At 39.9% G+C, this 27,661-nt stretch overlaps 1 protein-coding gene across 2 annotated transcripts in view; it reads left to right on the top strand.

Moving 5' to 3' along the window:
* ITGA8 (integrin subunit alpha 8) overlaps positions 1–27,254 on the top strand; it is a 149,317-nt gene extending 122,063 nt beyond the window's left edge. For both annotated transcript variants that reach the window (XM_069458896.1, XM_069458895.1), the window contains 5 exons: positions 4,628–4,756; positions 9,367–9,480; positions 17,022–17,123; positions 24,436–24,558; positions 26,313–27,254. In XM_069458896.1, coding sequence (XP_069314997.1) covers positions 4,628–4,756; positions 9,367–9,480; positions 17,022–17,123; positions 24,436–24,558; positions 26,313–26,399 — 555 coding nt within the window. In that variant the 3' untranslated portion in view covers positions 26,400–27,254. The remainder of the gene's footprint in view (positions 1–4,627; positions 4,757–9,366; positions 9,481–17,021; positions 17,124–24,435; positions 24,559–26,312) is intronic.
* The last annotated feature ends 407 nt before the right edge of the window (positions 27,255–27,661 follow it).

Genomic DNA, 27,661 nt, shown 5'->3' with positions numbered 1-27,661 from the left:
CTGATAATTTCTACTTCATCAAGTTCATTTCTGTCCTCTGTAAACCTCGAGGCATAAGCAGATGTCCATAAAGGTTGTTTCTCCAGGCTTCATGATCTAGGTGGGAGATAGAGGATTTCAGTGTGGCAATTTCTTCACATTGTACCATCTACAACATTTTGAAGCATTCAACCATCTGCACCATCCAAACCAATCCATTAAACCTAATTTGTTCCAGATCCTTGTTGGAATAAAATTTTAGAGTTGAGTAAAGTATTTCTCAACTATACTAAAGGCAGTAAAATAATCGTGTCAAACTACCAGTTTTCTTATTTTGGTGGGCTCTAGCCTAGGGTTTGGCGAATCCTGCAAACCGGCTACAATCTTTAGATAAGATGGGGTTGAAAAACTAAACCCTGCTAAGGAACCAACGTTTTCATAAAGAGTAAAGGATTTTTTTTAAATTGGCAAGATTTTGTAATAAACAGCCAAGTGGGAGATGCCAAGGAAAAATGCTATGGAATGTGAGGCTGTACCTAGGACAGGAGGACAAATAAGATACTGAAATAGAACCTGTGTTAAGATCACAATACACCATTCTGGGGCTGAGTTCAAGAAGGAAGAATCTGGAGCTAAAAATGGTCTGAAAGAGTCTATAGATGAGAAAGAATATAACATGAGAGAAAGCCAGGGCTTTTCATAAAAACTGCCATTAGAGCCACGGAAAGTGGGAGCTTGCTACTGAGATCTAGTCTCCTGAACAAGACCAATCCACAGGAAGTCCAAATTACAACCAGATAGTACAACAGTACAAACATGGGGTGCAGGAACACGGAAACAGTTCATTCGTTGAGGATTATAGCCCTGCGTTTAAAATCAGTGAGCCTGCAGACAGTGGCTTGGCTTGGCAAATTTGCATAGTTTTGTCTTATCCTTAAGAGTACTTTCTTCCTTCATAACTGCCTTCTTTTATTGGTTTTCATTAATTCAGAAAGTGGGCACACTTGTTACTTCCTAGAACAACAGTTCTCAGTCCTCTCTCTTTCTCTCTCGCTCGCTCTCTCTCATACACACACATATACCCCTTAAAAATCAAAGCACAAAAGGAAGAAGAGTATTTAGTATATCTTTACCATTGGCTACTGATTTCTTCTTTTAATCATTTCGAGGCCCTTAAACATTGGAGCCATAATTTATTTCACAGCTAAAGCATTCTTTGATGTCTGTTATTTGCTCCTTTAATGCTTGGGCTTCTACTATAAACTCTCCTTCCAGAAAAAAAAAAATTAGCTGTTTATTATTTCAGAAGGTCTGATCAGAAGAGCCGTACCCAATTTTAATATTCTTCCTCTGCAATTGTGCTGCACAAGGGGCAAGTATAGCTTGCTCCTGGATCTGACCCCCCCAGAGGTCCTGTGCGTTTTCTCTCTTACGGGAATGCTCTCTGAGATGGAGGGTTTCATTCACCTTCTACTCTTAACAGTGCCTGCAGACCACCAAAGACAGAATATACACTCTGGGGCCCATGTCTTTTTGCCTTGTCTTCTCTTTGAGATGGTCTCCGGGTCCGTGTGTATATTTTAAAATATAGAAACACCCTATCTAAAGACTGAGAAAAGCTTCAACATCACTAAGGAAGGGAGTTGATTCTTTTGGTTACGCTTTGCATGAACTTTTCAGGAGGCAAAAGAAAAAAGTGGGGTTTTTCTTTTCCTACAAATTCTCGACATTTATGTCTTAAAGAAAATTACATGGTGGACTGACCCCCTAGGCTTGTCTCCACTTAGGTTTAATTATAGACGAAGAAATACATGAGTGTAGTCTACCATTGCTGTGTGCTCGGAATACCTGAAGTCCAAAGACAAATTAGAAACAAGAAAATGATGGCATGCATTGCTTTTGTTTGGATTCACAGTGCCCTTAATCTGATTTCATCCAGTCCTTTTCTTCAAATGCTACATCCAACTGTATTGCACATTCTGGTTACAGAGTATCCCTTTAATCCATAAATTTAAACCTAGACCAGAGTGAAGAGTTTCGTGAAAAGTTATGAAAATAGAAAACTCTTTTTGGGGTCAAATACTGAGTAGCAGCTGGAAAAAGAAACATATTTCCCAACAAATCTTCCTTATTGCAGAAAGAAGCCATTTTCATTTGTTCTGAAGAAGATACTTTAGTGTTTATCACTAGCTTCTCATAGCACTTAACAAACCATACTCAGAAGTGAGTGTCTGCCTAATGCGGGTGCTAAGAGGTCAGCATCCTCCAACCCTAAAGGAAAACCATGGCCTGTGGGTTCATGGGCAGTTGTAAAAGAGGTTCCAAATGTTCATCTAGAAAATGGGCTTTAACTGTTGTTTACATTTCTTGGATAACTTCTTCAATTCCATTTGCTTTGTTTTGTTTTTTTTGAAATAATTTCTGGAATGCCATTTGAGAAAACTGGTTTACAAGCCAGTTGAAGACTTTTTGACCATGGTGTTTAAGAGTGGCATTCCTCTCTTTTTGTAAAAGTGTTACAAAAAGAAAAGAACATGTTCTATCAACCCCTGACATGGGACATGCTCATTTTCTGGCTCAGAGTAAACCCTGTGTTTTATTGCAAGACCACTTATAAATATTTGTGAATGATATACACTTAATAGGATGTGTTCTCTATTTGTACACAAGATATAGCCAATGAAAATACATAGGAAGTTTGAGTGTTCCTCTTTTGGGGATATTGTTTTACTACTACTATTACTGCTGCTACTACAATACTAATAATAATAGACTGTAATTTAGGAATAAAGAATCATTCCCTAGTTATTTCCAGCACCTCTTTTCTGTGGTTAACTGCAAAGTTGACCTGTGACATAACTGTCAGCAAGTTGCAAAGAAAATAAAAAGGAATTGCACATCTGAAAGCAAACACTGCACATACACGCATGCTCACACATGCACACAGGTTACATAATAGAAACCATGTGAGAGGTTAGGGATTTTCACAATTCTCAATTTTCTAGACTCACTTTTTATCTTCTGCTATAAAGGCTTTTCTATCAGATCCCCCATCATTGAGCACCTGTGAGCAAATTCTTGGGCTTACCCTCCTCCTCACAGTGCCAGGCTCTGCCATGGTCCTGGAATGTCCCAGCACCTGTGGAGCTGGCCCATCCAAGGCGCCACCTCACCCCCATGCACTCCATTTTGGTCCTCATCCTTCTTTACGCGCCTGCAGGATTCGACATTCTTAGTTTTGCAATTTTCCTTTCCTTAGGTTTCTACAAAGCCATGCTTTCCTGGCTGCCCTCTTACATCTGATTTCCCTGTTTTAGTTTTCCTTCCCAAATCTTCTTCATCTCCCTGTTTTCTGGTGCATGCTGGGAGATTCTGCGTGACCCTATGCTTTGCATTTTACGTTTTCTCACTGGGCAACTCAGAACAGTTAGCAGGGGGTTGCGGTGCAGCCTGATGGGCACAGGTGGGCACAAGGGCAGGCATGCAGGACAGCAGACAGAGGCCCAGGTGCGTGCCTGGGCAGTCAGGAGGGGAGAGAAGTTCCGCACGCCAGGAAACTGGACACGGGGGATCTCGGTGAGAGATGAGTCTAGAAAAACAAGCAAAGGCCACAGCCAGCTCGTAAGACCTGTGCGTGCCCTGCCCAGGGGTCTGGACTTTGTCTTTCTATTTGTCCTGTCAAATTTTCCAGGTCCTTATGACCTACCAAGCACTATTATATCATCTTTTTGTGGTGCCTCCTACATCTGCAATGTAGGAATTTCTTTGTTCCATTCCACAGAGATGAGCTGCTACGATTGCTCCCTTGAATATAAAGAGAGACTGTGAAAAGGAAGACATAATTCTCTGGTGTGGCAGTGAGGAGCAAAACAAAATCAGTTTCTATATTCAGTGGGTCTAAAATAGAGAATGTTAATGGGAGAATTTTGTGTGATTTATCGGAACTCTCAAAATATTTATTCAGCCATCCGATGGACCCAGCACGGAACCTGAGATAAAATCGTGAAGTTCTAGAACACTTGCAAAACAAACTCAGGGCTGAAAAGGAGGTCCATTCCAGCACAGTGGGCATGTAGTGTGCTTTGGAAGAGTCATTTTCATTAGGACACGGCTCTGTTTTGAAGGAGAACTTCTCATGGGCACAGCAACGTGGGGCTGAGCCATGTGGATGTCGGGTTGTTTGGGCACATCCGGCTGTTTCCCCAAGTGAGGCTGGCACCTCAATTTTCTGCCACCTCAGGATCCATTTCCCCACACAGAATGTTCCTCAGTTTGCCCAGCCCCACTATATAACGAGGGGAAAGTAAGGAGAGAATTATGACTCATACCTGACAAGTCACCTCTATGTTTTCTGTCCTTAAGGGGAAATGGCCTCTGCTTAAAATCTTCCCCTTACAAGATAAACTTCTTAGGAATGCATTCGCCATGCTTCACGAGTTCCCGTCCCCGGAGAGCGGAAAGCCTCGTTCCTTGTCAGTGCAGGTCATTCTGCTGTTGAATAGGCTGCCGATTAATCACGTCTGAACTGTCACGTGATTCATATTCCACTGAGGGGGCGGGAAAAAAAATTGCCTGGCGTTCGAGGCTAATGAAAAGGTAACAACTGTTAATGCAGTTGGATGTGATGTCTCCTGCTTTGTGTCTGCAGCCCGCCGCGTCCCCGGAGGACACCCCCGAGCTCAGCGCCTTTTTGCGAAACTCCACCATCCCTCACCTGGTCAGGAAGCGGGACGCGCCCGGGTTCGAGTTCCACAGACAGAGCCCTGCGAAACTCCTGGTGAGTTCTCCCCGCGGGCACGGAGGCCAGGCGGAAGATCGGATTGGGCAGGACTCCCAAATACAGATGGTTTTAGCTCCAAGGGTTGCTTTTAGTCTTCTCTGACGCTCAGATATGCCCAACATCTTTTGGCGGTACATATCGTGAGAAATGAGTGACTTTTCTCGTGAGGACTAAGGAGCGTTTGCAATATGACCTTTTCGCTTTTCTGAACGTGCCGTAGAAGCCACTTTAGAGAAATAATGGTGAAAACATCAAATGTGACCTTTAGTCCATTTCGAGAACATGAAGGTTCAGTTGTTAACCCGTTCACGACGGCCGAGCTGGTGAGAGTTGGAAGTGATCGTAAAAAGGTACTGCCCATGCCGTGGGCCCTCGGTGTGTGGCGCTTGGACCGGAATCTCAGAGTCCTCTGCTTGTGTGGAAGAGGCAAGAATGGTGTGTTCGTGTTTCCCGGCCCAAAACGGCTGGAGAGACTTACCATTGGGGTCTGTGGTGGTTTGAACTCGACCTTAGCCCTTTGCAAAACTGTAGACGGCATTCATGAGTCAGCGTTGTTGATTCAGTTCTCTCCGTTGTTCCAGTGCCGAAGCTTCTAGAGCTTTCTGTCCCCATGTGAACATCCATCCTCTTCCCTGACCATGCGAGTGATGATTGTACAACATTGTGAATGTCCTTAATGCCATTGAATTATACACTTAAAAATGGTGAAAATGGTTTTTAAAAAGTGTGTCTTAAACATTCTTTGACCTTCATTTACCTCATCTCGACAGTAAAAGATGTTTCTGACCTGGAAATGGGCAGAAAAGTACAATGACCAAGTCTTACTTAAATAATCAGTTAAACGTATAAATGAGGAGCATTTAGTACAATAAGAGATTCTGAAATTACATGGCAAAAAGCTGTGACAATTGGAAGATTATGAATCAAGTACCTGTAAATTTTTTTATGACTCTGTAATGTTTTTAAAAACCATAAAAGTATGGAATTCATATACTATTTCTTTTAGAATAAATTAATAAAACTCCATATATTATCACTTGAAAAAAGGTTCCAGGGGGAACATTAACAGAAAACAAAAGTTGACGTCTGTAGAATTCTAATGTGCTGTACCAATGGGGAAAAACCTCTGAAAGCCAGTGTCTAAACCTGTGCAGAACTAACAATTTGAAAAATCAAGATTGAAGTATTTTTCAATTTCTACATCATTGGACATTCATGGGTACACTGAGGCAGTGGAGAGCAATAACTAAAATTCTTTGGAAAATTCTATGCATTTGGGTTGCAGGGTCCAATTTTTTTCTCCTTCTGTTGTTTCTCATTAAATATTTTTGACGTAAGATAACTTTTTAACTTCTGAATATCACCATAACATATTTACTCACAGACAAGGGCCAAGGCAATCCTTGATTTCTGTATCTGATTTTAACTCATATATCATTCTTTTTCTCTCTTATTGGTTCAAATATTGCAAATCATTCGCCTCCCCATGTCCTCAAGTCAAAACAACTCTGGAGTGAGAGTGATTATGCAAAGTTTATTCTAAAATCAAAAGCTAAATAAGACCTCCTACAGTTTCTGTTTAGTTAAAAACAACTTACTGCATCACATTTCTGATTAGGAATCTGAAAGCTCAAAATGCCAACATCCTGTGCTGGGATCATAATTTCCAATTTGCATAAGAAAAATTCATATCTATAACACTGGGAAATAATTTCTCCTCTGCTTAGGAAGGAAAGCATATTCTTTCCTTTCTCATCTTGGCATCTGCTGCTTTTGAAACTGTCACCTCCATCTCTCTCTCTCCAAACTTTCCTGTCTTCCCTTTCACTGCTCAGCTTACAGCAGACTTACCTGTCTTAATTCCTTCCAGATTGTAGCCACTAACCACTTCCTGAAACTATCATCACATCCTTTGAATTCCCCCAGAAACATTCTCTTCTGATTCTCTCCCTACCTTTTGGCTGGCCCCTTCTTAGAATTTCTCTTCTAAGACTTATCTCTCTGCTCATTCTTCATTGCCCCTGTCCCTCAGGACTCCATTTCCAGCCCTTTTCTCTTCTCTTTCGTTGGTTTTGTCCTTTCAGGGCAATTTCTTGCATGACTGTAACTCCAATCATTCCCAGGTGCCTCCTGCCCTCTCAGTCCTCCCTCACTGTATTCAAGGCTTGAAGGGGTTGTCTGGATGTCTGATAGCCACCCCAGCCCCCATGTGTCCAAAGCTTGTGTGTCCACGACCCCTCAAATGTGCCTCTTCTGGAGAATTCCCAGGCTAAGAAATACCACAACCTCCCACTCAGTCCTAATGCAGAGAGCGCCCTCCACCCCACCCCGTCCCAACCTTCAGTCAGTCACCAACTGTCCATTCCACTTTGTATACCTGTGGTCCCAGACCCCCATACCATGGACCAGCACTGGCCTGTGGCCTGTTAGGAACTGGGCTGCACAGCAGGAGGTGAGCGGTGAGTGAGTAAGCAAAGCTTCCTCTGTATTTACAGCCGCTCCCCATCACTCGCATGGCTAACCTGTCAGATAGCGATGGCATTAGATTCTCATGGGAGTGTGAACCCTACTGCAAACTGCGCATGCGAGGGATCTAGGTTGTGGGCTCCTTCTGAGAATCTAATGCCTGATGATCTGAGGTGGAGCTGAGGCAGTGATGCTAGCAATGGGGAGCGGCTGCAAATACAGATTATCATTAGCAGAGAGGTTTGACTGCACAGTAAATGTAAGGCGCTTGAATCATCCTGAAACCATGTCCCCGCCCCCATACCCCAGCCTGTAGAAAAACTGTCTTCCATGAAACTTGTCCCTGGTGCCAAAAAGCTTGGGGACTGCTGTTCTATACTTCTCCAAAATTCATCTTCCTCTTTCCAGTCCCGCTGCCTCAGTTTAGGGCTTCAGCATTGCTCACTTGGGTTCTTGCAACAGGCACTTGTCACCCTCCTGCCACCTGCTCTCCTCTCTCCTCTCTTTCCTCACACACAACCTGCCCCTCTCAAATACAAACCTGATCATACCTCTCTATTTAAAATCATCGCAGCTTCCCAGCAACTTCTGAATAAAATCTAACCTCCTTAGCAGGAGTAGGGCCAGTGTTCTTCATCACATAGACTTTCCCTTGTTGCTCTCTCGTTTCCGTCTGTCCGTCTCACCCCCATATACCCTGCCCTGCCCTTTCTTGAGCACACCTGGTCTTGTACAACAGAACCACAGGTCAGTCGTCCCATTCTGCTAGGTAACGAGTCTATCTCTTCAAGGTTCATTCCAAGCCTCGCCTTTCCCAGAATCCTCCAGCAAAGCTAACTAACTGGGTCCCCACCTCCAGGGAGTCTACAACAACTATTAACCCTGGCTCTCTTCTTGCCTCCAGAGGGTGGGATAAGCGTGTCAGTCATGGAGTGCGGATAAACACGACAGCTCTGCCAAGAGCCACCAACCACAGAGCTTGGAGAATTCTTGCTCCTGCTGTGGGTACAAGGACAGCCCGGCGACCTGTATTTGGAAACATCATACATAATAACAAATCAGTCTCACTGGAGTTTATCAGATATACATTATGAACCACTTTGTTTGCAGAGAATTTTGAGATCTCGAAAAAGGTTCTCATGGTAATATGTTCCTTGAGTTATTCTGTGGTTTATCAGTTTTATTAAAGTGAAATGCCTCCGTCAACTGCTTCCCGTAGTAGCCAATAGATTGACTTTTATTGAGCACTGGTAAGTTTGTGCTCAGTGCTTGAGATGGGACAAATAAATAAGCATAGGCTACAAGATGAATTCAAATCTGCAAGGGAGCATAATTGGAGAAGTATCATTCTGCGCATGGCACACGGAAAATGGACTGTAATGTGTCCATTACTAATAATAATGGACACACATTATTTTCATGCTGGGATCTGGTCAGAAAATCTGATTTGATAGATAGAATGTCATCACAAATGAATACCTCCCAAGAAGATGCATTTCGTATGTTAAAGATTACCCATTTTACATCGGGCAACTCTAGACACTGGTTTAAAACTGGATTAAAAAGCAGCCTAATGAGTGTGACTTGTAGAAAGGTCTCCTTTACAACCAGAAGTAATTTAGACAGAGAGAAGAATGTCATGGAACAGATGCTTGTCAGCGGGTCAGTCACTTTGAGTCTAATATAGACTCAGGGCCTTGCTCTGAAACCCTCCTAGACTTGCCTAATCCAACATCAGGTGCTGTGACTGTCTGTAAGAAATGTCTCCCCTGTACAATTATTATGTATCAATAAAAAAAAAGTTAAAAAAAAAGAAATGTCTCCCCCAATTCTGAGAAAATGAAACAGAACAATTTAATCATTGCTACAGGAAGATTGTTTTAAAATCCTTAGAAAAGAACTTAAATTTTGCATTGTATTTTGTGTTCCATTTTCTCTCTACTGCTAAAGTTGACACATCCTTAGTACTGAACTGTGTTTTCTTGGTTGTTTCAAACATATTGTTCTTTATTTAAACTAATATTTTATGAATAAGGTGATGGCTTCTGAAGAAATAAAATGTAAATAAACTGACTTCAGTGTTGATTCTCTGCCACAATTTAAAGACATTGATGCGCGCCTGCTGTTGTTGTTTTTTGCAGAATTGTACAAATATCGAGTGTTTACAAATCTCCTGTGCGGTGGGACGATTAGAAGGGGGAGAAAGTGCAGTCCTGAAAGTCAGGTCACGGTTATGGGCCCACACGTTCCTCCAGGTAAGAAAAAAAACACTGAAGCACCTACACAGCCTTCCCAGGGAACCGCTTCTCTTCTCAAAAGCTCAGCAGGAAGCCTTATAAGGACTTTCAATTTTTTGAAAAATTGTTTAAATTTTAATTTTTTATGTGCAGAAAGGTTTTATTCTATCGGAGGAAAATAGCATTGAGGAGGTCTAAAGACAGATTTTCAAATTTTTCTATCTTTTAAAATTTGAAATTTTTAGAATTTTTCAAACTTTAAAATTGTTTTATATTTTTTAATATAAAACATTTAATTTTTTAATTTTTTAACATTTTAAAGGAAATTTCTGTGGAGGGGCTGTGCCAAGATGCACTAGTTCTCTTTCCCATGGGGGAAGACAATTTAAATATCCTGAGTCCCTAAGACCTTTAGATAGTAGATTTAAGCTGGGCACAGTAGATTTTGCCTGTAGACCCAGCTACTTGGGAGGCTGAGGCAGGAGGATCGATTGAGCCCAGGAGTTTGGGGTTGCTGTGAGCTAGGCTGATGCCACGGCACTCACTCTAGCACAGGCAACAGAGTGAGACTCTGTCTCAAAAAAAAAAAAATAATAAAATATATATAAAATAGATGTGAGGAAAATGCATTTTATTTTTTACAAGGTGTTGTGAAACCTTTCTTTCTTTCTTTCCTTCTTTTTTTTAAACCTAAGGCAGGGTTTCTCAACCTGTGCACTAGAAATATTTTGGACTAGGTAAGTCGTGACCAATTATAAGATATTTAGTGGCTTTAGGCCTCTTCCTAGCAGCCCCACCCCAGCAGTGACAACCAAAAATGTCTCCAGACGTTGCCAGTGTCCTCTGGGGACAAAATTGTCCCCAGTTTTGAACTACTGACCTAAGGAGAGGTGCAGTGCCCAGTTTATTTGATTCTTTTTTTTTAAGTCAAACCATTATTTATTCATTCACTCAACAAATATTTTTGCAGCCCCTGCCGTGTGCCAGGCATTTAATCTCCATATAATCTCATCAAACCTTGTCTTAGTTGTATCTCAAAGACCCTGATTCCAAGTAAAGTCATATTACGAGATTGTGGATGGATGTGAGTTTTTAAGGGACCTTATTCAGCCCGCTTCAGTCAACAGTCTTACATCCCCACTAGCAAAGCCTTATGCCATTTTGCCACAGTATTATAATAATTTCTTTAATCTAAATAAGCTTCTTAAAATAGTCCACTGACCTCACTAGTATGGTGGGCAGTAATTAATTAAGATTTGAGTCATTTTTGTTATGACTCTGTTTTCTTTCTGTTGGCTATACAATTTTTCCATCTACGTGTAGACACATCATCACTAATCTTGGGCAAAATTGTGAATCAGAACAAAGTCAGTGTAGATGCTGTTGCAGTTTTGGTAAACATTGGCAAAAGTTTACGTGTGAACATATGGGTGAGCATGTTTTTGAATTTTATATACATATATCCATATGTGAAAACTGCCTATTAGCAAAGTGATGTGTAAACTATGGACACATATTAAAATCAAGTTCCAGGAGCAATGGTCCTGATTTAAATTAAACAGAATCTGTTTGCTCTTCTCTTTGGCGGATCAGTTCCATTCTTGCCTGTTGTGTTCAAGGACACTGAACTTTCACGGGCCTCAATTTCCTCATTTGTGAAATGAAGGGATTGGACTGTAAGGCCCCTTTCATTCCTAAAAATTCCCTGGTTCTATGGGCATCTTGCATGGAACCACTTATAATAAGTTATTTATGGTGCTTATGCTGCTTAAGTTGTCAGCAATATGCTTTATTAATAGCCTACTTCTGTATTGTGTTGACACTTTGGTTGACTCAGAACAGACTACGTCTCAGTGGTTCTCTAAACTTCAGGAACAGCCAGCCAATCTTTCCAAAGAGGTCTGTTTGTCTGTAAATAGCCAAGTTTCTATTGAGCGATTGCCGTATAGTGAGGCACCATGATAAATGCTTGCATATGAATGACTCATTTTAATTCTTAAAGCTATCCCCTGTGATGTGTGCTATTACTGTCACCTGCATTTTGCAGATGACCAAAACTGAGACATAGAGATTAAGTGGCCTTCCTAAGGTGACATAGCTAGTAAGAGAGAGAATCTTGAGCTTTTGTCCTGTGTTTATTACTATGCTATACTATAGCTGGAGATTACTATAACTGCCATCTGTAGATTTCAGACCATGATTACTATACTACAGATTGCTCAGCTGTAACTCCTATACTATAGATTATTGTACTATAACTACTACATAAAGATTGTTTAAATACCATGTATTAAAGCTTTGTTACCTTTTCAAGGATATATAAATTGCATAGCATGCTATTTCAGAACCCAGTAAAGAAAACATCATATAGTTCTTGAATTGGACTGTCTAAAACAGCAGCAATAGCCAAATGTGGCTATTTAAACTTCAAGTATTTCAACTTAAATAAAATTAAAAATTCATTTCCTCAGTCTCACTAATCACATCTCAAGTGTTCAGGAGTCAATACACTCATGGCTACCATATTGATCTATGCAGATTAAGAGCATTTCCATCATTGAAGGAGGTTCTACGGGACAGCACTGTTTTGGAATGTTAGGAAGTATATTTCCCTTCAAAATTGCAGGATTAGATCATATAGTCAATTGTCATATCTGTGAATGTAGACTTACATTGTGTTTAATATTAGCTTCATGACTTTCCTTATATCCCCTCATAAAGTAAAAACGAGCCCCACTTTTGCCTCATGACATCATCATCTGCCATCTCAAAAGGTAGAACCTTTATCAATAATCCACTTTTTCCTAAGTGCAATTGATGCAGGGTGTGTCCCAATGAAGAGAGGAAAGCCCCCTGAACTCGCCAAGTGGGTTCTTGGCTTCGTGCAGGAAAGAATTCAAGTGCAAGCTAACTAGCTGAGGAACGAATTTTTGAGACAGACAACAGATCCTACCCCACAGACAGAGTGGGGATCCTCTCTCAAGCAGGAGGGGGATTCCTTATGGGGCAATGGTAATGTTTTCAAATGTTCAAAAAACCTGTTGTTGAAACAGCTGTACCCAACCAGCATTGTCTTGGGGTCAGGCCATAGAGGTTAATCATAAACGCTGTCATAGAATGGTAAGTGCAGTTTGTAAGGCATGTGGTTTAGTAATTCATCTATCTTTGGGTGGTCACGGGCTAGTGATTTGCTGGCAACTTCCCTGTTCAGGGTGGTTAGGGTTTGGTGTCAGCCAAAATGGCTGCACTCAGGCTCTCTCGACCTTCCTTCTCTGCCTTATCCCTACGTTACGATGTCACAGGTTTGAATAAACACAACGGCCTCCTGGCTTTTCCAAGTAGCCAGCAAAGACAACAAAATGATGTGATATGCAGACCAAGGGGCAAATGTGCTGGCTTTACTTCAAAGCTTAGATACAAACACAAATCATACAAGTAAACTTTTGAATTTAGAACTGCTAAGCAAATAAAAATACTGCAATTCTCCTGTATGAAATGGGAAAAAAAAAAAAAAACTTGTGTTGTTATGTTAAGAAGTTTTTTGGGGGAGAAAAGGAGAGGAAGCTTCCCAGAAAACATATCTAAAGTTGACACGAGAGTGTGAGCTCCTCAAAGCAGGAAGAATGTTTTCTTTGTCTTTGAATCTCCTGCCCGACTCCTGTAGCACCTGGCCCAGGGTAGCTAATCATAACTTATTTAATGAATATAATATCTAACGTCAAGTCCTTGTCTATTCAGAATGAAACCAATCAAGCTAACCAACAAACAAAATCATAACAAATTATCCTTCTTAGCCTAAGATATATGGCCCTAAAACAGCAGATATTCTGGAAGTGTAAAAACTTACGATACCCAAGAACAGGAACAAGAAGTGACTTTTGATACCTTTCTCTGGGGTCTCTGGAAATGCCACCTTGACTGGTTGGTTTGAGATGCAAAAGCACAGTGGAATCCAAGGTCGTACCTGCATGGACATCTGTGCCTAGTCAGCCAGTCTCCTGCAAGGGTCTTCCGTGGGCAGCTTTGGCTCACACTTGTTGTGACGTTTGGCTTTTCTCCCAAATCCTTGCCACTTCATCCCACTCTCAAACCACAAGCTGTTCTGGTTCAGTGAGTTTGGCAAAGACTTCTGGCGTTTCAGGCAGAGGCGACGAGCATTTCATTTTCTTACCTGTCTCCAACTGAAGCCTTCCAGGTTGAGATGACAAGGTTTCCAAACTGAAGAGAGACCATGGATGGAACTGGATGGAGGTCATTATGTTAAGTGACATAAGCCAGGCACAGAAAGACAGACACTGTTTGTTCTCACGCATGTGTGGGAGCTAAAAAAAGTGGACCTTATTTGGGGAGAGAGTAGATTGGTGATTCCCAGGGGCTGGGAAGGGAAGCGGGGAGAAAAGAGAAGTTGGTTAATGAGCACAAAAATGCAGGTAGGTAGAAGGGGTACGTTCTAGTGTTCAACAGCACAGTAGAGAATTTATAGCTAACGATAATTTATTGTATATTTCAAGATAGCCAGAAGAGAAGATGGGTAGTGTTCCTAAATCAAAGAAAAGATAAATGTTTGGGGAGCTAGATATCCCAGTTACCCTGATTTGATCATTACACATTATATACAAGTATCAAAAGATCACATGTACCCCAAAAACATGTATAACCATCATACATCAATAAAAAGTAAATTAAAAAAATTAGGCTGACCCTCCTCTCTGAGCCATATCCTAATTGGATTCTCTTCAGTTCAATAAGGTAGACAATTCAGGATCCCAGGGCACAGAGACAGGGCCACAGGGTCATTGTCATCCCTTTATTTCCTGCCTAACATGATGGCCAGCACTACTGGGTGTTGCTGGGTCTGTCCCCAGCCCTCTTGCAAAGGGGAAAGAGTGTCATGTGTCTGAGCAGTGCAGGATCCCTTCCCATGAAGCTGGCGCCTGTAATCTATTTAGACTTAACTTGGCAGGGGGTGTGGTCATGAAAAATGTTGCCTAAAACTGTCAGCTGCACTCCTTGGAACAAGTACGGACAGAGTCCAAGGGAGGAGGTGTTTGATCACCTTTGTTTCATTTGCTGGGACAGAGACTAGAGACCCTCAGTGACATCTGATCATAACCCTGTTTGAGGCAGGTTCCATGATCACAGCCAGTCACAAATTCCCTCCACTCTGAAAAAATAAGAAGCAAGTTTCTCTGTATTCTGTAGTTGAAATATACAGAAGAAGCACACACGTACTCCCAAGAGGCTTTGCAAAATCTTCTGCAGCTGTAGTATAATTTATCTTCCAGGAAAGCTACACATCGATTGCTGTATAATTTATTTCCTAACTAGTCTGTTCATTCCCTTATCTTCTCAAGAAAAGGGGGAAAAATGTTACAGAGAAATGGCAGATGGTTTCTTGAACTGTCTTTCATCAAATTGGGAACTCCAGGTAAAAAAAAAAATTGAGTTCAAGAAAAAGATTATTTTAACAGTATAATAATTCAGAGAATCCAGTTATTAGCCTCCTAATGATAGATTACCATCTGAGTCTTTTATCAATTATTTTGTTGGCATGCATTTATTGGTACTACAGTTTCTTCAAAGACTGAACAACAACAAAAATTGTGTCATTGTAACACCGCAACGTCATCATAAATTTGAAAATTGTAATTGGCCTTTTCAAATTAAATTCTACTTTTCATAAAAAACACAGGCCTCTCCTAAATGCCAATTTTTCTAACTACACAACTTTTTAACAGAATACCCAGAAGGATGACTAAACTACTTGCATGTCATCGATTTGCTGATGGTCACTACTTTTTTGGCTGTTACTTCTTACCAAAGAGTGGGAAGAGGGGTGTCTTAATGGATTCCCAAGCCCATACGGTCTACATGATAACCATACATCCTACTGAAATGAGGGAGAACAACTTTTCAATGAGGCGGGACTCCGGTCATTACGACACTACAGTCGAGGGAAGAATGATTATTCTACCCTGCGTGCTTCAGTTCTACGTGTAACATTCTATTCCAGTAGGAGGCCAATAGAGTGAAAATTACATCTTCCCTTTCCTGTTAAAGAAGACTCAGTGTCTGGAAAAAGTCAATAGTAATGGAGGAATTTTGGAACAATAAATATTTAGCACAAGTAGAGTCAGACCAGAACAATCTGTAGCAACACACTGAAGTCCTTCCAGGGAAAAGAGTGACTTCCAGAGATACAGGAGAGTGGCACGAGTCACTGTGTGCTTACCCCCCACCCAGCCCAAATTTCTGTACTTCCACAGTTTCTGCTTATTGTAGCCTTGAAAGCCAAAGCCAAAGAGGAATGTGTTTTTGCAATCTCTCTCTCTCTCTCAATCAATGTACTGTTTATTGGGGTCTTTTAACGGCTCTGTCATACAACCCAGAAGGGCATAAACATTTTCTGTCTTTCTGATCCAGTCTAGGTTTACAATTCCTGGTTGACATGACTTCCTTCACCATGTTTGTTTCTGTCCATGTGGTGACCATGCAAACCAGCCAGAAAATAAGATTGTTATTTAGGTTTATCCTAAATGATCCCCTGTGCTGTGATTGCTGCTTGAAACCGAAACCTCCTTTCCAGCTGAAAAGTTGACCAGTTATTGCTTGGGTTTTGTCCTCTCCAAAGGCTTGGTTTTTGGTAAATGTTGAATCTTTAAGTATGGGCTACATAAAATGGATATTTGCTTACAAAATAATTATTGAGAAGGATATAAGCAGCCAGAAGGTGGGAAAGTGCGAGCTGTTGACATTGGCAGCCACAATAGGTACGTCACCAACTCAAAAGGCTCACTTGCCTTTCCATTGGTTGACAACTCTCACTTTTATTAGTACTATGACCATAAGAAAATCACTGTGCAAAAGTACATCATCGAAGCAGCCAGTGGGCTACAAACCACGGTTTAAATGGTGCAGAAATGACAGAGGAAAGGGCATTTTCTGATGATTACTAGCTAGCTGGGGCAAGATGAAGGTTCAAGATATTGTCAAGGGCTATTAACCCCAGTTGGTTTTTCAATCCTAAATTGCCTACAATATGCTGGTGATTGCTATTACATGAGTTGATTGCTGTATGAAAGAGGAGATTATTTTTAACATAAGAATAATACAGTTGTTATATAAAGAGCACAACTGGAATCAATATCATGACTCTGCCCATAATTGTTTTTCTTGAATTAAACACCTGCGCCATGCCTTTTACCTACAGTGCAAAACTAGCACAACTTTGATGCCAACTCAGCTGATCATAGTCTAGTAACCCAGGTTTCCCATTCCTTAGAGCTCCAGGGCATTTTTTTTTTTTAATAAAAAAGATGCTTTTTGCTTTTTTCTTTCTTTCTTTTTTTTTCTGCTTTTTTATTTTTCTTTCTTTCTTTCTTTTTTTTTTCTTTTTCTTTTTTTTTTTTTTTGTCTGCTGAAAGGGTGGAAGAAACCTTGCTTTTGGAGATTTGACTTTGGAAATGGAAAACATTGAAAACAATTGGGTGGTTGCAGTATAACTGTTAAAAGCTTTATAAGGAATACATTTAAGTCTTTTTTTCTTTTTTAACTTTCAGAGAAAAAATGATCCCTATGCTCTTGTGTCACTGGTGTCCTTTGAGGTTAAGAAGATGCCTTATAAAGACCAGCCAGCAAAGCTCCCCGGAGGAAGCATGGCAGTGAGTATCTTTACAAATATATGTAGGCATGAATAAGTTAATTGAAATGATTTTTTAAAAATCACCGTCCAACTTGTGTTAGGTTTGAGTGTTTACATTGACTTGAGAAAAGTGTTCCTCTTCAGCTTACTCTTTTCTCACTTTAGCCTGGAAATTTCCTATTGCCTTTTGGTCTGGTTTTTAAACTTTCCATATGAATTTCTACCCAAAAAAATTACAGAGCAGGACTAATACCATTTTTAATCAAGACATTTTGTTTCAGAGAAATGCATATAGATAGCAATTATCGTCAGAACACAATTGTACTGGTTCCTTAATGTTAAACACAGCATGGTGAGTCAGGTGGGGAGGGAGGAGACTCTTCCTTATGGGGAGTTGGTCACAGACCAACTGCGTGACTTTGGACGGTCATTGTTAATTTCTATGCAAGGAATCTTAACTATGATGGGAGGGGAAGGAGTACATTATGGGTTTCAGTTGAATGAAATGTCATTTTTAAAACTTGAGGCTATTAAATATTACTGACAGCCAAATATCTGTCACAGAACAACTTCTCACATCCTCAGCAACCTGGCAAGGCCAGGCAGAGAGGAGGGAGGAATGGATGAGGGGTTCAGCGGGCACTGTTACCAAAACTATGCCTTTTCAGTTATTTGTGAAGGTGGTCCCAGACTTCTGAAAAACAGAATGCCTTGAAAAAAAATTTAAAGATTTCAGCCTTTATCTCTTGGTCATTCAGTGGGTATTTACAACACTCAACTTGAATTCTTGGTCCACTGGTCCTTGTAACTCAAAGTGTGGTTGTGACCAGCAGTGTCAGCATCACCCGGGGGACTATTAGGAATACAGAAACAGGACTCACTCCATTCCTGCTGAGTCAGAATCCGCATTTTATCAAAATCATCAATACATCTACGTGCACAGTAAAGTTCAAGAAGCACTGCTGCTTTAGATGGTATATGAGTCGATATTATTCTCATCCCTCTCTGGCCTCAATCTTAAAACTTAACTGTAATATTGAATCTTTCTAGCCTCGTCTACTTGGAGTAATTAAAATTAATCCATTGATTTGTGGTACTCAACCCTGAGTGTGCAGCAGAACCATCACACACGCAACTTTAAAAATAGGTACATGCTAAGATCTCACCCCAGATCCTGGGATTGAATAGGTCTGGGGTGGAGCCCTGGTGCTGTGCTTTCAAAGTTCCCCAAGCGACAATTCTGCAGGGGAGCCAGGGCTGAGAACTTCTAGAAAGGCGGGTGGCCTAGAGGAAATCCAAAGTTTTGAAAATAGAGTCACCTGGGCTTGATCTTGACTCTACCTTGCTCTACTTAGGAAACCCACGGGAAGTCACGTTACTTCTCTGAGGCTGTTAACCACATCCACCTGATGGAAATGTTAAGAAAATTGAGAGTATTATGTATATAAAGCATCTAGCATTGTGTAATACCTAGAACAAGTAAGACTCTAGTCTCAATAAATGTTAGTAACCTTCCCAAAATGTCTCACCTTCCCTGGCCACGTCCAGTGAGCCCAAATTGGAAATGGCAATTAAGAGTCACACGAATGATTTCGGTAAACTCTGGTGATGTTTTACAGCAAGCACACATGTTTTAAAGAAAGCCACATCTTTCTTCGTTTAGACCACCCCTCTTTCTCTCCAGAGATGTCTGCTATAGGTTGGATTTATGTTCACCCTAGAAAACAAAGACTTTGGGTTTTTAATATAGAGAGTTCATCCAAAGAGGTTCAAAGGCTTGTGTCTCTAAGGGAAATAAATCTGGGCTCTTTTGTTTTCTCCGAGCACGTGTTCCCTAACAGAAACACGTGTTCCAGTCCATTCCGTCAACAGGACTGCATCTTGCTGTGCTGGCCGCAGGTGACAGCCTGCTGTTCTTCAACTCATCTCAAAAGATCCACAAAACGATCTGATACATGCTTCCCCCAGTCCTGCCATCCCTGTTACTAAATTGCAAGAAGAAAAAAAAACCAGACTTTTTATTTGATGTAGGTGATTTACCATGTCAATTATGTAAAGGTTATTGCAAAATCATTCAATGGAGGTGCTTTCAAGTCTCCCCATATTTGACTAACTGGAGAAGATCTTTCTAGTACAAAGTTAGCTATGTCGTGCGGGAAATGGCCTTTCTGTGGCTTGATTTGAAAGAACTCATCAGAGCTCCAATCTGCCCCTGGGGAAAGTCTCTCATTTCCTTCTTTTACATTGAGATTAAATATTAATACTATTTGCTCATTTTCCTAGACTCTTGTGTGGGATGATTAGTTTGTTTGTATGCCCTTTCCAGCAGGATCAGAATTCAACCATTTCTTGAGATCTGTATTAGTTTTACATATGGAAGAACATAGCGATCCCCATCTGCTACTTGCATAGTGTCTGTGTTTGTAACAAACTCCTCATGCGATGTGACACTTGTCATGTTCAGAGGCGATGGAAAGGTTGCATGATTCAAAGACATATGACTGAACACTGAGTCACTACAATGCAATAGAAAAAAGAATCATTCAATTTTTTGAATATTTTCTTGGCTTACCAATGAATTTTGACATTTGCATGTCATGCAACTAATGCCCAGTTCTATAATTTACATCTATAAGAGAGTAGTATTCTATAGTATAATTCCAAAGGTGGTTATTGTAAAATAGTTCATGGAAATCCTTATTTTAAAACTCATACATAAACAGTGAATCCATCTGATTTTTGGAATTGTTAGCAAAACTTCAGTACCTTAAAGTGGAACTCTTATATTAAACAATTGTTTAGGGCACAAATTACTGTTTCCATAGGGGCTGTTAAATGTTGTTAAAACGTGTGCTTAGCCAGTCCACTTTATGTTATTATTTTGTTCTAAATGGCACTGTAGGTAGGATGTCTTGGTACATTTATTTAAAACATTCTTCTGACCCCACTGAAGTATGTTTACACAAGATTTTGTGATACATAAATACAGATGTCAACATTAATTACTGTTGCAAATACAAGGCAGCTTTTTCCTTCTACCTTGGCATTTTTTGTCAAAATATACAAAAACATATCATAAATGTCGATGATAAAATGTAGGCATATTAAAGGTTTATTTATGGTCTTTCAACCATAATGAAGAACAAGAAGATTTATGACATGATGAACGTAAGATTAAATGTTCCCTACTTAGGATCACTTTTAAAAAAATCTAAACCTCTTAAAATTTATAGATCCCACTTCTTAAAATTGCAGATAATTATAGTACAAGAATTGTTAAAATTTTATGCCATTTCTTTAAATAGTCACAACTTCTTGATAAATAAAAATGTATTAAAATAGTTTGTTGGTGAGTTGGCGCACAATTGGATTTTTCTCCTTTGATATTAGGTATTTCAGTTACTCAACTTCTTTCTTAAAGCAGTTGAAATATCAAATCACAAGCCCACGTTCTAAAAGTAAACCTTTGGTCCTCAATACGCTCCATCTTCTACCCTAAGACAGGCATTCTTCCTTGGTGAGAGAATCTTATAATGAAAGACTTGAGTAATTCAGCTAATGTCACCATTTTCTGAGATTATACAAAATGCTCTAGATCCGTGCAGTCCAATATGGCAACTACTATTTACGTGGATAATGAGTACCTGAAATATGGCCAGTGAAAAGGAAGAACTGAAGTTCTAGTTTGATTTCATTTTCACTCATTTAAATGTCAACTTAGAAATAGAGGCAGTATAAAATATTTTTTCCATGTAACACAGCTTTATTGTTTTCATAGGACGACATTTCACCTTAACCACTGAAAATTCAGCAATTGTTATTGCTCCAAGTGTGAAATACACACTGGATTTTGAAAACTTAGTAAAAAAAAAAAGTAATATATGAATCTTTATATCAATTGCATGTTGAAATAATAGTTTTATGCTTAAATACTAGTTGATTGATAATCAATTACATGTTGAAATAGTAGTTTTATCATTAAGACATAATAGTTGATTAATAATAAATTATCAGTTACATGTTAGAATAATAGTCTTACCATTAATGAATAATAGCTGATATTTAAGGTTAAATAAAATATATTATTAAAAATTAATGCCCCCTGTTTCTTTTCACTCCTTTTAATGTGGCTGCTAGAAAATTTTAAGTGACACATGTGGCTTGCATTATATTCCTTTTAGGCAGCACAGATCAAGAATAACAACTTGAAGCTGATAATAACACCCACAGAGCTTCAGAGAACATGGGGTGTTTAATAAATATTATTTTAAATGAATAAAATATTCTTGCTATAAATCAGCATTTAGTCATTAGAAACTCTAAAATTTGGGACCCATTTTTTCATTATTATTATCCAGTGGATACTAAGCTTCCTGCGGGCCTGTCAAAATGAGCTGTAAGACAAATACAACTATTAGAAGTAATAAAGTTTTGGTATTTGCCAACATTTTATTTATTGCCCATGTTTCCCCAAAACTAGCCTGCAGTTCCACAACACTAATGCATATGAAATAACCTTCGGTCCTATAACAGTGACCATTTAGGTCCTCTCCTTTTCCGCTTGCCTGTGCAGTTCAAGTCCTAGTTTATCTGTACAGAGCATTGAGTTTCAGGACAAGCTTTGCCTTACTGGTTTCCACCTGCAGATGGAATGCCCCATCGCCATTTACAGATTCAGAGACATGACTATGTCACATGACTCCCCAGTCGCTCTATTCCCAAAGAACCTCTTTTTCTGAGATATGCATGTGACTCTTGTAGTGACGTGTCACATTTGGCTGTTTGTTCACCTCTTTCCAGCAACTGTCAGCTATCTCTCTGCCCTGGGCATCTGAAGAATTGCTCTTGTTAGTTTTCTATATTTCCACCGTCCTTAGTGTAATGGCTTTTTGACTACACAGCAAAAACCCTATGTAGGTTTAGGAAAACACCAGGGGCAAAGGAAGGTCTCTGCAGCTGCACCCATTGTAGATTGAGAAGATCAGGCAGCCTCAGTGCCACCTGGATGCCCTAAAGTCAGAGGGCCCAGAAAGCAGAATGCAGGTGCAGGAGAAGGACCACTCAGAGATTGTCCTCTTTGGAGACTGTGTGTCTCTCCCCCTCGTGAGTTGCCCAGGATGCCATGTAGGATATGTGTATAACGTGTGCATAATCCTAGCTTTTAAATTACTCAGAGGGGGATGAAGTGGCATGTTTTAATGGCACCTAAATGTTACTGGAAGCACACCTGCAACCATTTAATAATGAGAATTTCAGAATTTTGGAACTGAAAGGAGAATTTTGGATCACTGCCTGGGGATCCTCTCCTCAGAGACTTCTTAAAGACCCTGCTCTCAGAATCTTAGAAGCAAATGTAAACAAAGAGTCAATAGGTTTTGTAGCTATCCCCATAAAGTTGTTCCTGGCTTCCAGGGACCCTAATAAGCATATCCTGGTGCATTTCATGTTTTATTTATACTCTTTCATCACTGCTTCAAAAACTTTCAAATATCTTTATTAGGTCTTTGTAAGTGACCTTCCATGCTTATTTCTACAGATAAGTTTTATAGACAATACATCAAAAACCTGCAAGAGCCAAGTAGCAAAGACATGTAGCAAAGCACTGAGTGGGTATCCACTCCTTCCGTCTCATTTTGTTTTATTAAACTAACAGTTGGAAGAGTCTATGGCCCCTGTTTCAACACTTTTAGCATGTTTGGTGGTTGTTTTAACTTAACAAACTAGGACTGTTTCCTATGTCTGACATGAAATAGTAGGAGGTGACTTAAGATATTAATTAGGTAAATCAGGAGAGGGAAGATTCAGAATCAACCATTGTCTGTCTTACCATGAATCACCTGTTAGCAAATTTTGGTGAACTCTGACACACGCACAAAATATGGACGAAAACTACGTTGTTTCCTCTGTGGATTTAGAGCTTAGGGGTCAGAAACATTTATAGGAAACCTCAGAATTTTGCATGGTTCCAGATTTTCTCTTTCTTGGGTCCCTGTGACTGGCTTGCGAGTAGGTGATCACTCTGTCCCTTTCCGTTCCAAAATTCTGAAATTCTCATTACCGAAACTGTGTCCATCTGCTTCCAGTAACGTCGTGTTCATCATGCTATGCTACTTCAGGCCCTTTCTCTTAGTACTTTAAAATGTCAGGATTGAGCGCTGATTTCATCCATGTCATCAGGTGTCATCAACTAAGGGTAGAGGATTTAAAGAGAAATAACCTAGTTCCTGATTTGCTCATGTAGCCATATATGTGCAAAGGATCGTTTTTTAATTGATACATAATAATTGTACATATTTATAGAGTACATGTGATATTTATTTCCATGTTGCATACAATGTGTAATGATCAAATCAGGGTATTAGAATATCCATCACCTCAAGTGGTTAGCATTTCTTTGGATCTCTCTTTGGTTTATTTTGGCAATCTGTAGCTTTTTAGCTTTCTGGGCCTCCAGAGGCCAAGCTCCCAGCACAGGAGCAGCAGAAGTGCTTTTGCCCACGTGGAATGGAGGGGTCGGTTCATAGACACTGAGCATGGGGTCTGGTTGGGAAGGTCTCATTTTTTTCCAAACTCCCTTGCCACAGTGGGGGGGCAAAATGGGCTCCAACCCCCAGATGCTTTAATTCTGTATCTGAACATTGGATCTAGGATTGAGGGCAGCTTCAACACATCAGGACAATTAAACATGCATTTTGCACATTGCAGTTGCTTCCATAAAATACAAGATGACTAACTTCATGCTCTGGGCTCTCCCTCATTGATAGACCACAGAATCTAGTGCTAAAGACACTGATTCATTATGTGAATCACTTAGTCCCTTTGGGGCTCAATTTTCTCATCTATGAGATGAAGGGTTTAGATGAGATGATTTCTCTCCTTCTTGCACAACCATTTATAATTGTTCACAAGCTCACTTCTCACTGAGGTTAGCTGTGTTCTATGGAGAAGCATGTGTGGAGAGACTCAGTGTTCTATGGAAGCTACTTTTGGCTGTTGTTGCCATAAAAGGTACAGCCCAATTTAAGGTCATTCCTTTCCACCTTGTTCATTTTCTACCCACCTCATTTCTATTCTAGGGTTTCTGTGGCTATAAGCCAACCACCCACCAAGCATCTGTAATTAGATATTCACATGACCTGGCAGACCTGGGAATGTGCTAGCTTTTTAGAGTTCATGTTCAAGTGCTATAATCTCTCAGATCTCCCCTAGGATTATTTCAATGATTATATGGATCCTTTCAGAACTACTCCCAAAAATGTACTAGTAATTACTGCTTTATTTTACCAAATAGGTTTCAAATCAGAGCTCATTTGCTTTGTTTTACATTTCAGATAAAGACATCTGTTATTTGGGCAACCCCAAATGTTTCCTTCTCAATCCCATTATGGGTAATAATACTAGCAATACTTCTTGGATTGTTGGTTCTGGCCCTTTTAACCCTAGCTCTATGGAAGGTAAGTTGATTTACCTTATTTTCCTTTTGGACTAGAGAGACCACTAAGGGGGTTTAGAAGGATATTGCAAGGGATTTTAAAAGACAATGCTGGAGGCATAGTTGCAGATTTTGAACAGTCTAAAGAGCATAAAGGGAAAATTGTGTTTGCTTTGGCATTCTTAGTATGCTCACGTGGCTGACATTTAAGATGACTGGGGGTGTTTAATGTTGCTTTCATCTTGAGATTTCTTGTAAATAAATATATAGAGAGTTAGGCTTTATTAACCGAGACCTGTGATCTTCTTTCCAATATGCTTCGAGTGCTAATTGTTATTATGAGGACTTCTTTTTCCTGTCTAATGAACCAAGACGTTAAGCTTTTTATTGACATGGTTCTATCATCAACCCTCTGGGATTTTTCTTTATAAGCGCTACACAGATGTAATTAACATAGGTCAGTTCTGATTTCTTATTTCAACTATCATTTAGGCCAAGTATATCATGTATGTTATAAGATGCTTGGACTTACTTTTCAATTTTGCCAATTAGTCTGTCTCCATTAGGAAACCTGAACTTACTCTTTGATGTGTTTTACTGAGGTTTGGTCTAAAAGTCCACAATAGGAATTAATTTCTGGCCCAAAAACCTACACAACTGCCAAGTTGCACAGAGACTTCCATTCCAAAATAGAAACATGACAATTACCTGACTATATGTGACCCACTCACATCTTAGTTAACCGCTATTACTGTGGTTCCCTTAAATCCTCGTGTATTTGTATTCTGAAACAATATACAGCATGCCTAATAGACCTGTAAACTGAGAAAACCTTGATTTTGAGTTAAAGACAGCTTTTCTGTTCATTATCAGCTGTTTTGTGCCATTGTGAGCCCACAAAGTCTATGACACACCCTTGGAAAGGACTTTTGTGTTATTCTATTATTTGTCGTAACTGTATTTCCAGAGAATATAAGATACGCTCATATATGCCAATTGATAGACTATTTCACCAGCCCTGGGAAAGAAAGACAACCTGTTAGTTATAAGCCAAACCCGGTGAACTGGGCTTCCAACATGAGAAACAATAAAAATCAAGGTTCCCGGTTTCTAGGAAAAGAGATATTCTACTTGGCAAAGTACTAATTTGAAATTCAGGAGGAGGAAGATTCTAGAATCACCAATTTCCTGGGTTACTGGTTAATCATTGGAAAGTCACTAAGATGTCTGTTCCTGCCTGGTTTGGGCATTGAAATAAATGATAAATTGATTCTTCCTCTATATATTATCTATCTAGATCTAGATCATATACGTTCCACCAAGTGCAGAAGGATACACGGTCTCACTTCTTCCTATAATGCATCCCACGTAGCCTACAGTACACTCCATGAGAAATGTCCCTTCCCTGGTCAGCAGTTAGCACTGCTGCTGCTTCCAGCAAACATGCAGAAAAGCAGAGAGGGAATCTTTGGGACGTGTTGCTGTAATCCCAGGAAAATATCCAAGGTCCAGAGACATCTGTCACTACCATGACATGGCAGGAGGAAGGACATGAACACTCTTCCCTTCTGCTCACCTTGCCCTCCGCAGTGAAGTCTTCTCTGTAGGTAACAAACACGCCATGTTTACCTCCTAATGTGGAGAATTGGGCTGATTATATTTGCAGAACTCCAAGCTCCTTAGAAAAATACGTACAGTGAAAATTCTTTAAATGTGAGGTTTCGCGATTTCCCAGAATGACTTGATTCGATAGCCCATTTTTTTTCTTTTTTGCAGTGCGGCTTCTTTGACAGAGCACGACCGCCCCAGGATGAGATGACCGACAGGGAACAGCTGACAAGTGCCAAGACCCCTGACGCGTGACAAGGAAATGCAAAAAACCAAAAAACTCAAACACTGGTCCTGTTCAAAGAAGAGAGAGAACGGAAGGGTTAAATGAAGGCTTTCCTGTACCCGCCCGTGACCTGGGGAAGGGAGGGGCCCGGGAGACATCACTTCATCTGCACTGTGCTTTGGAGAAGTTGTGATGGGAGCCCAGTGAACACTTTCGGAAAGGCAAACGCAAACACTGCAGAAACAATCAGAAACGGTGCAAGATTTTCTTTTGCTTTAGTCATTCTGTTTCTGGCAGACACTTTGAAATGGGTATGGGAACTCGGGTTGTTGTCCAGGCAAATCCAACTTAAGTTGCTGAGATGAAATGTCTGAATCACTATAGAATTTAGAAGGTGAACTGAGACCGAACCATCCAACACTACTGTATCCCATGGAATATTTGACACCTCCCTAGGGACAAAGAAACATTTCTAGTGACGTTGTGGCTCAGGGAGACAGGCAATAGGTACTGTGAAAGTACTTTTGAAGTAGGTAACCAAGGTAACCTTGGAAGTGAGGAATTCAAGTTTATTTATTTATTTTCCATTTCTCTAGCTTGCAAATCTGGTCAGCTAGAGGATTTGGAAACTGAGATTTGGTTAGCTGGTTTTTGAAATCACTCACTCAATTTCCTCCTAAGGGAACCACTGTGTGCAGATAACACGTAACAGAGCATCTTCAGGATATAGACGGTGTTAAGGAAAAGCAAATTGGTATTAGGAGACAGCTTCACTTAATACCTTGCTGCCTTCAATCTGAAATTACTTTTATTCACACTGTGCAGGGACTCACATCTGCTTAATTTAGCTTTGCAAAATGTGTTTATATTTCATTTTATATATATGTAAATGCAAAATCTTTCCACTGACTTAGCTAATACATCAATTTCAAGGTACTCTCTACCCTGTCGAGTGTTTAAAAGTAATGGCAAAAATGCCCAAAGTCCATTAATTAAAAAAAAAGGAAATTTAATAATAGGAGTAAACATTATTTTTAATATCTATAAAAAGCAATGCCAATATTTAGCTTGAAATTAAATACCTATTTTCCCTGCTAGACCTCATACTTGTATATGCAGAGAAAGCATGTTGAACATAAGTAAGATGGAAATAGAAATTTATACAGGTGTGAGACAAACCAAGAAAACTGATTTCTAAAGATTTTATTTAAAGTCACTTATTCTAACTTTATTACTCATTTTTACTGCTAATCTTTATAGTACATAACTTTGGCAAGAATAATCTTTTATT

The sequence above is a fragment of the Eulemur rufifrons genome, chromosome 25 (genome assembly GCF_041146395.1).
Source record: "Eulemur rufifrons isolate Redbay chromosome 25, OSU_ERuf_1, whole genome shotgun sequence".
Classification (NCBI taxonomy): domain Eukaryota; kingdom Metazoa; phylum Chordata; class Mammalia; order Primates; family Lemuridae; genus Eulemur; species Eulemur rufifrons.
The sequence above is the reverse complement of the archived record's forward strand: the minus strand, read 5'-3'. Positions and strand labels throughout refer to the sequence as shown.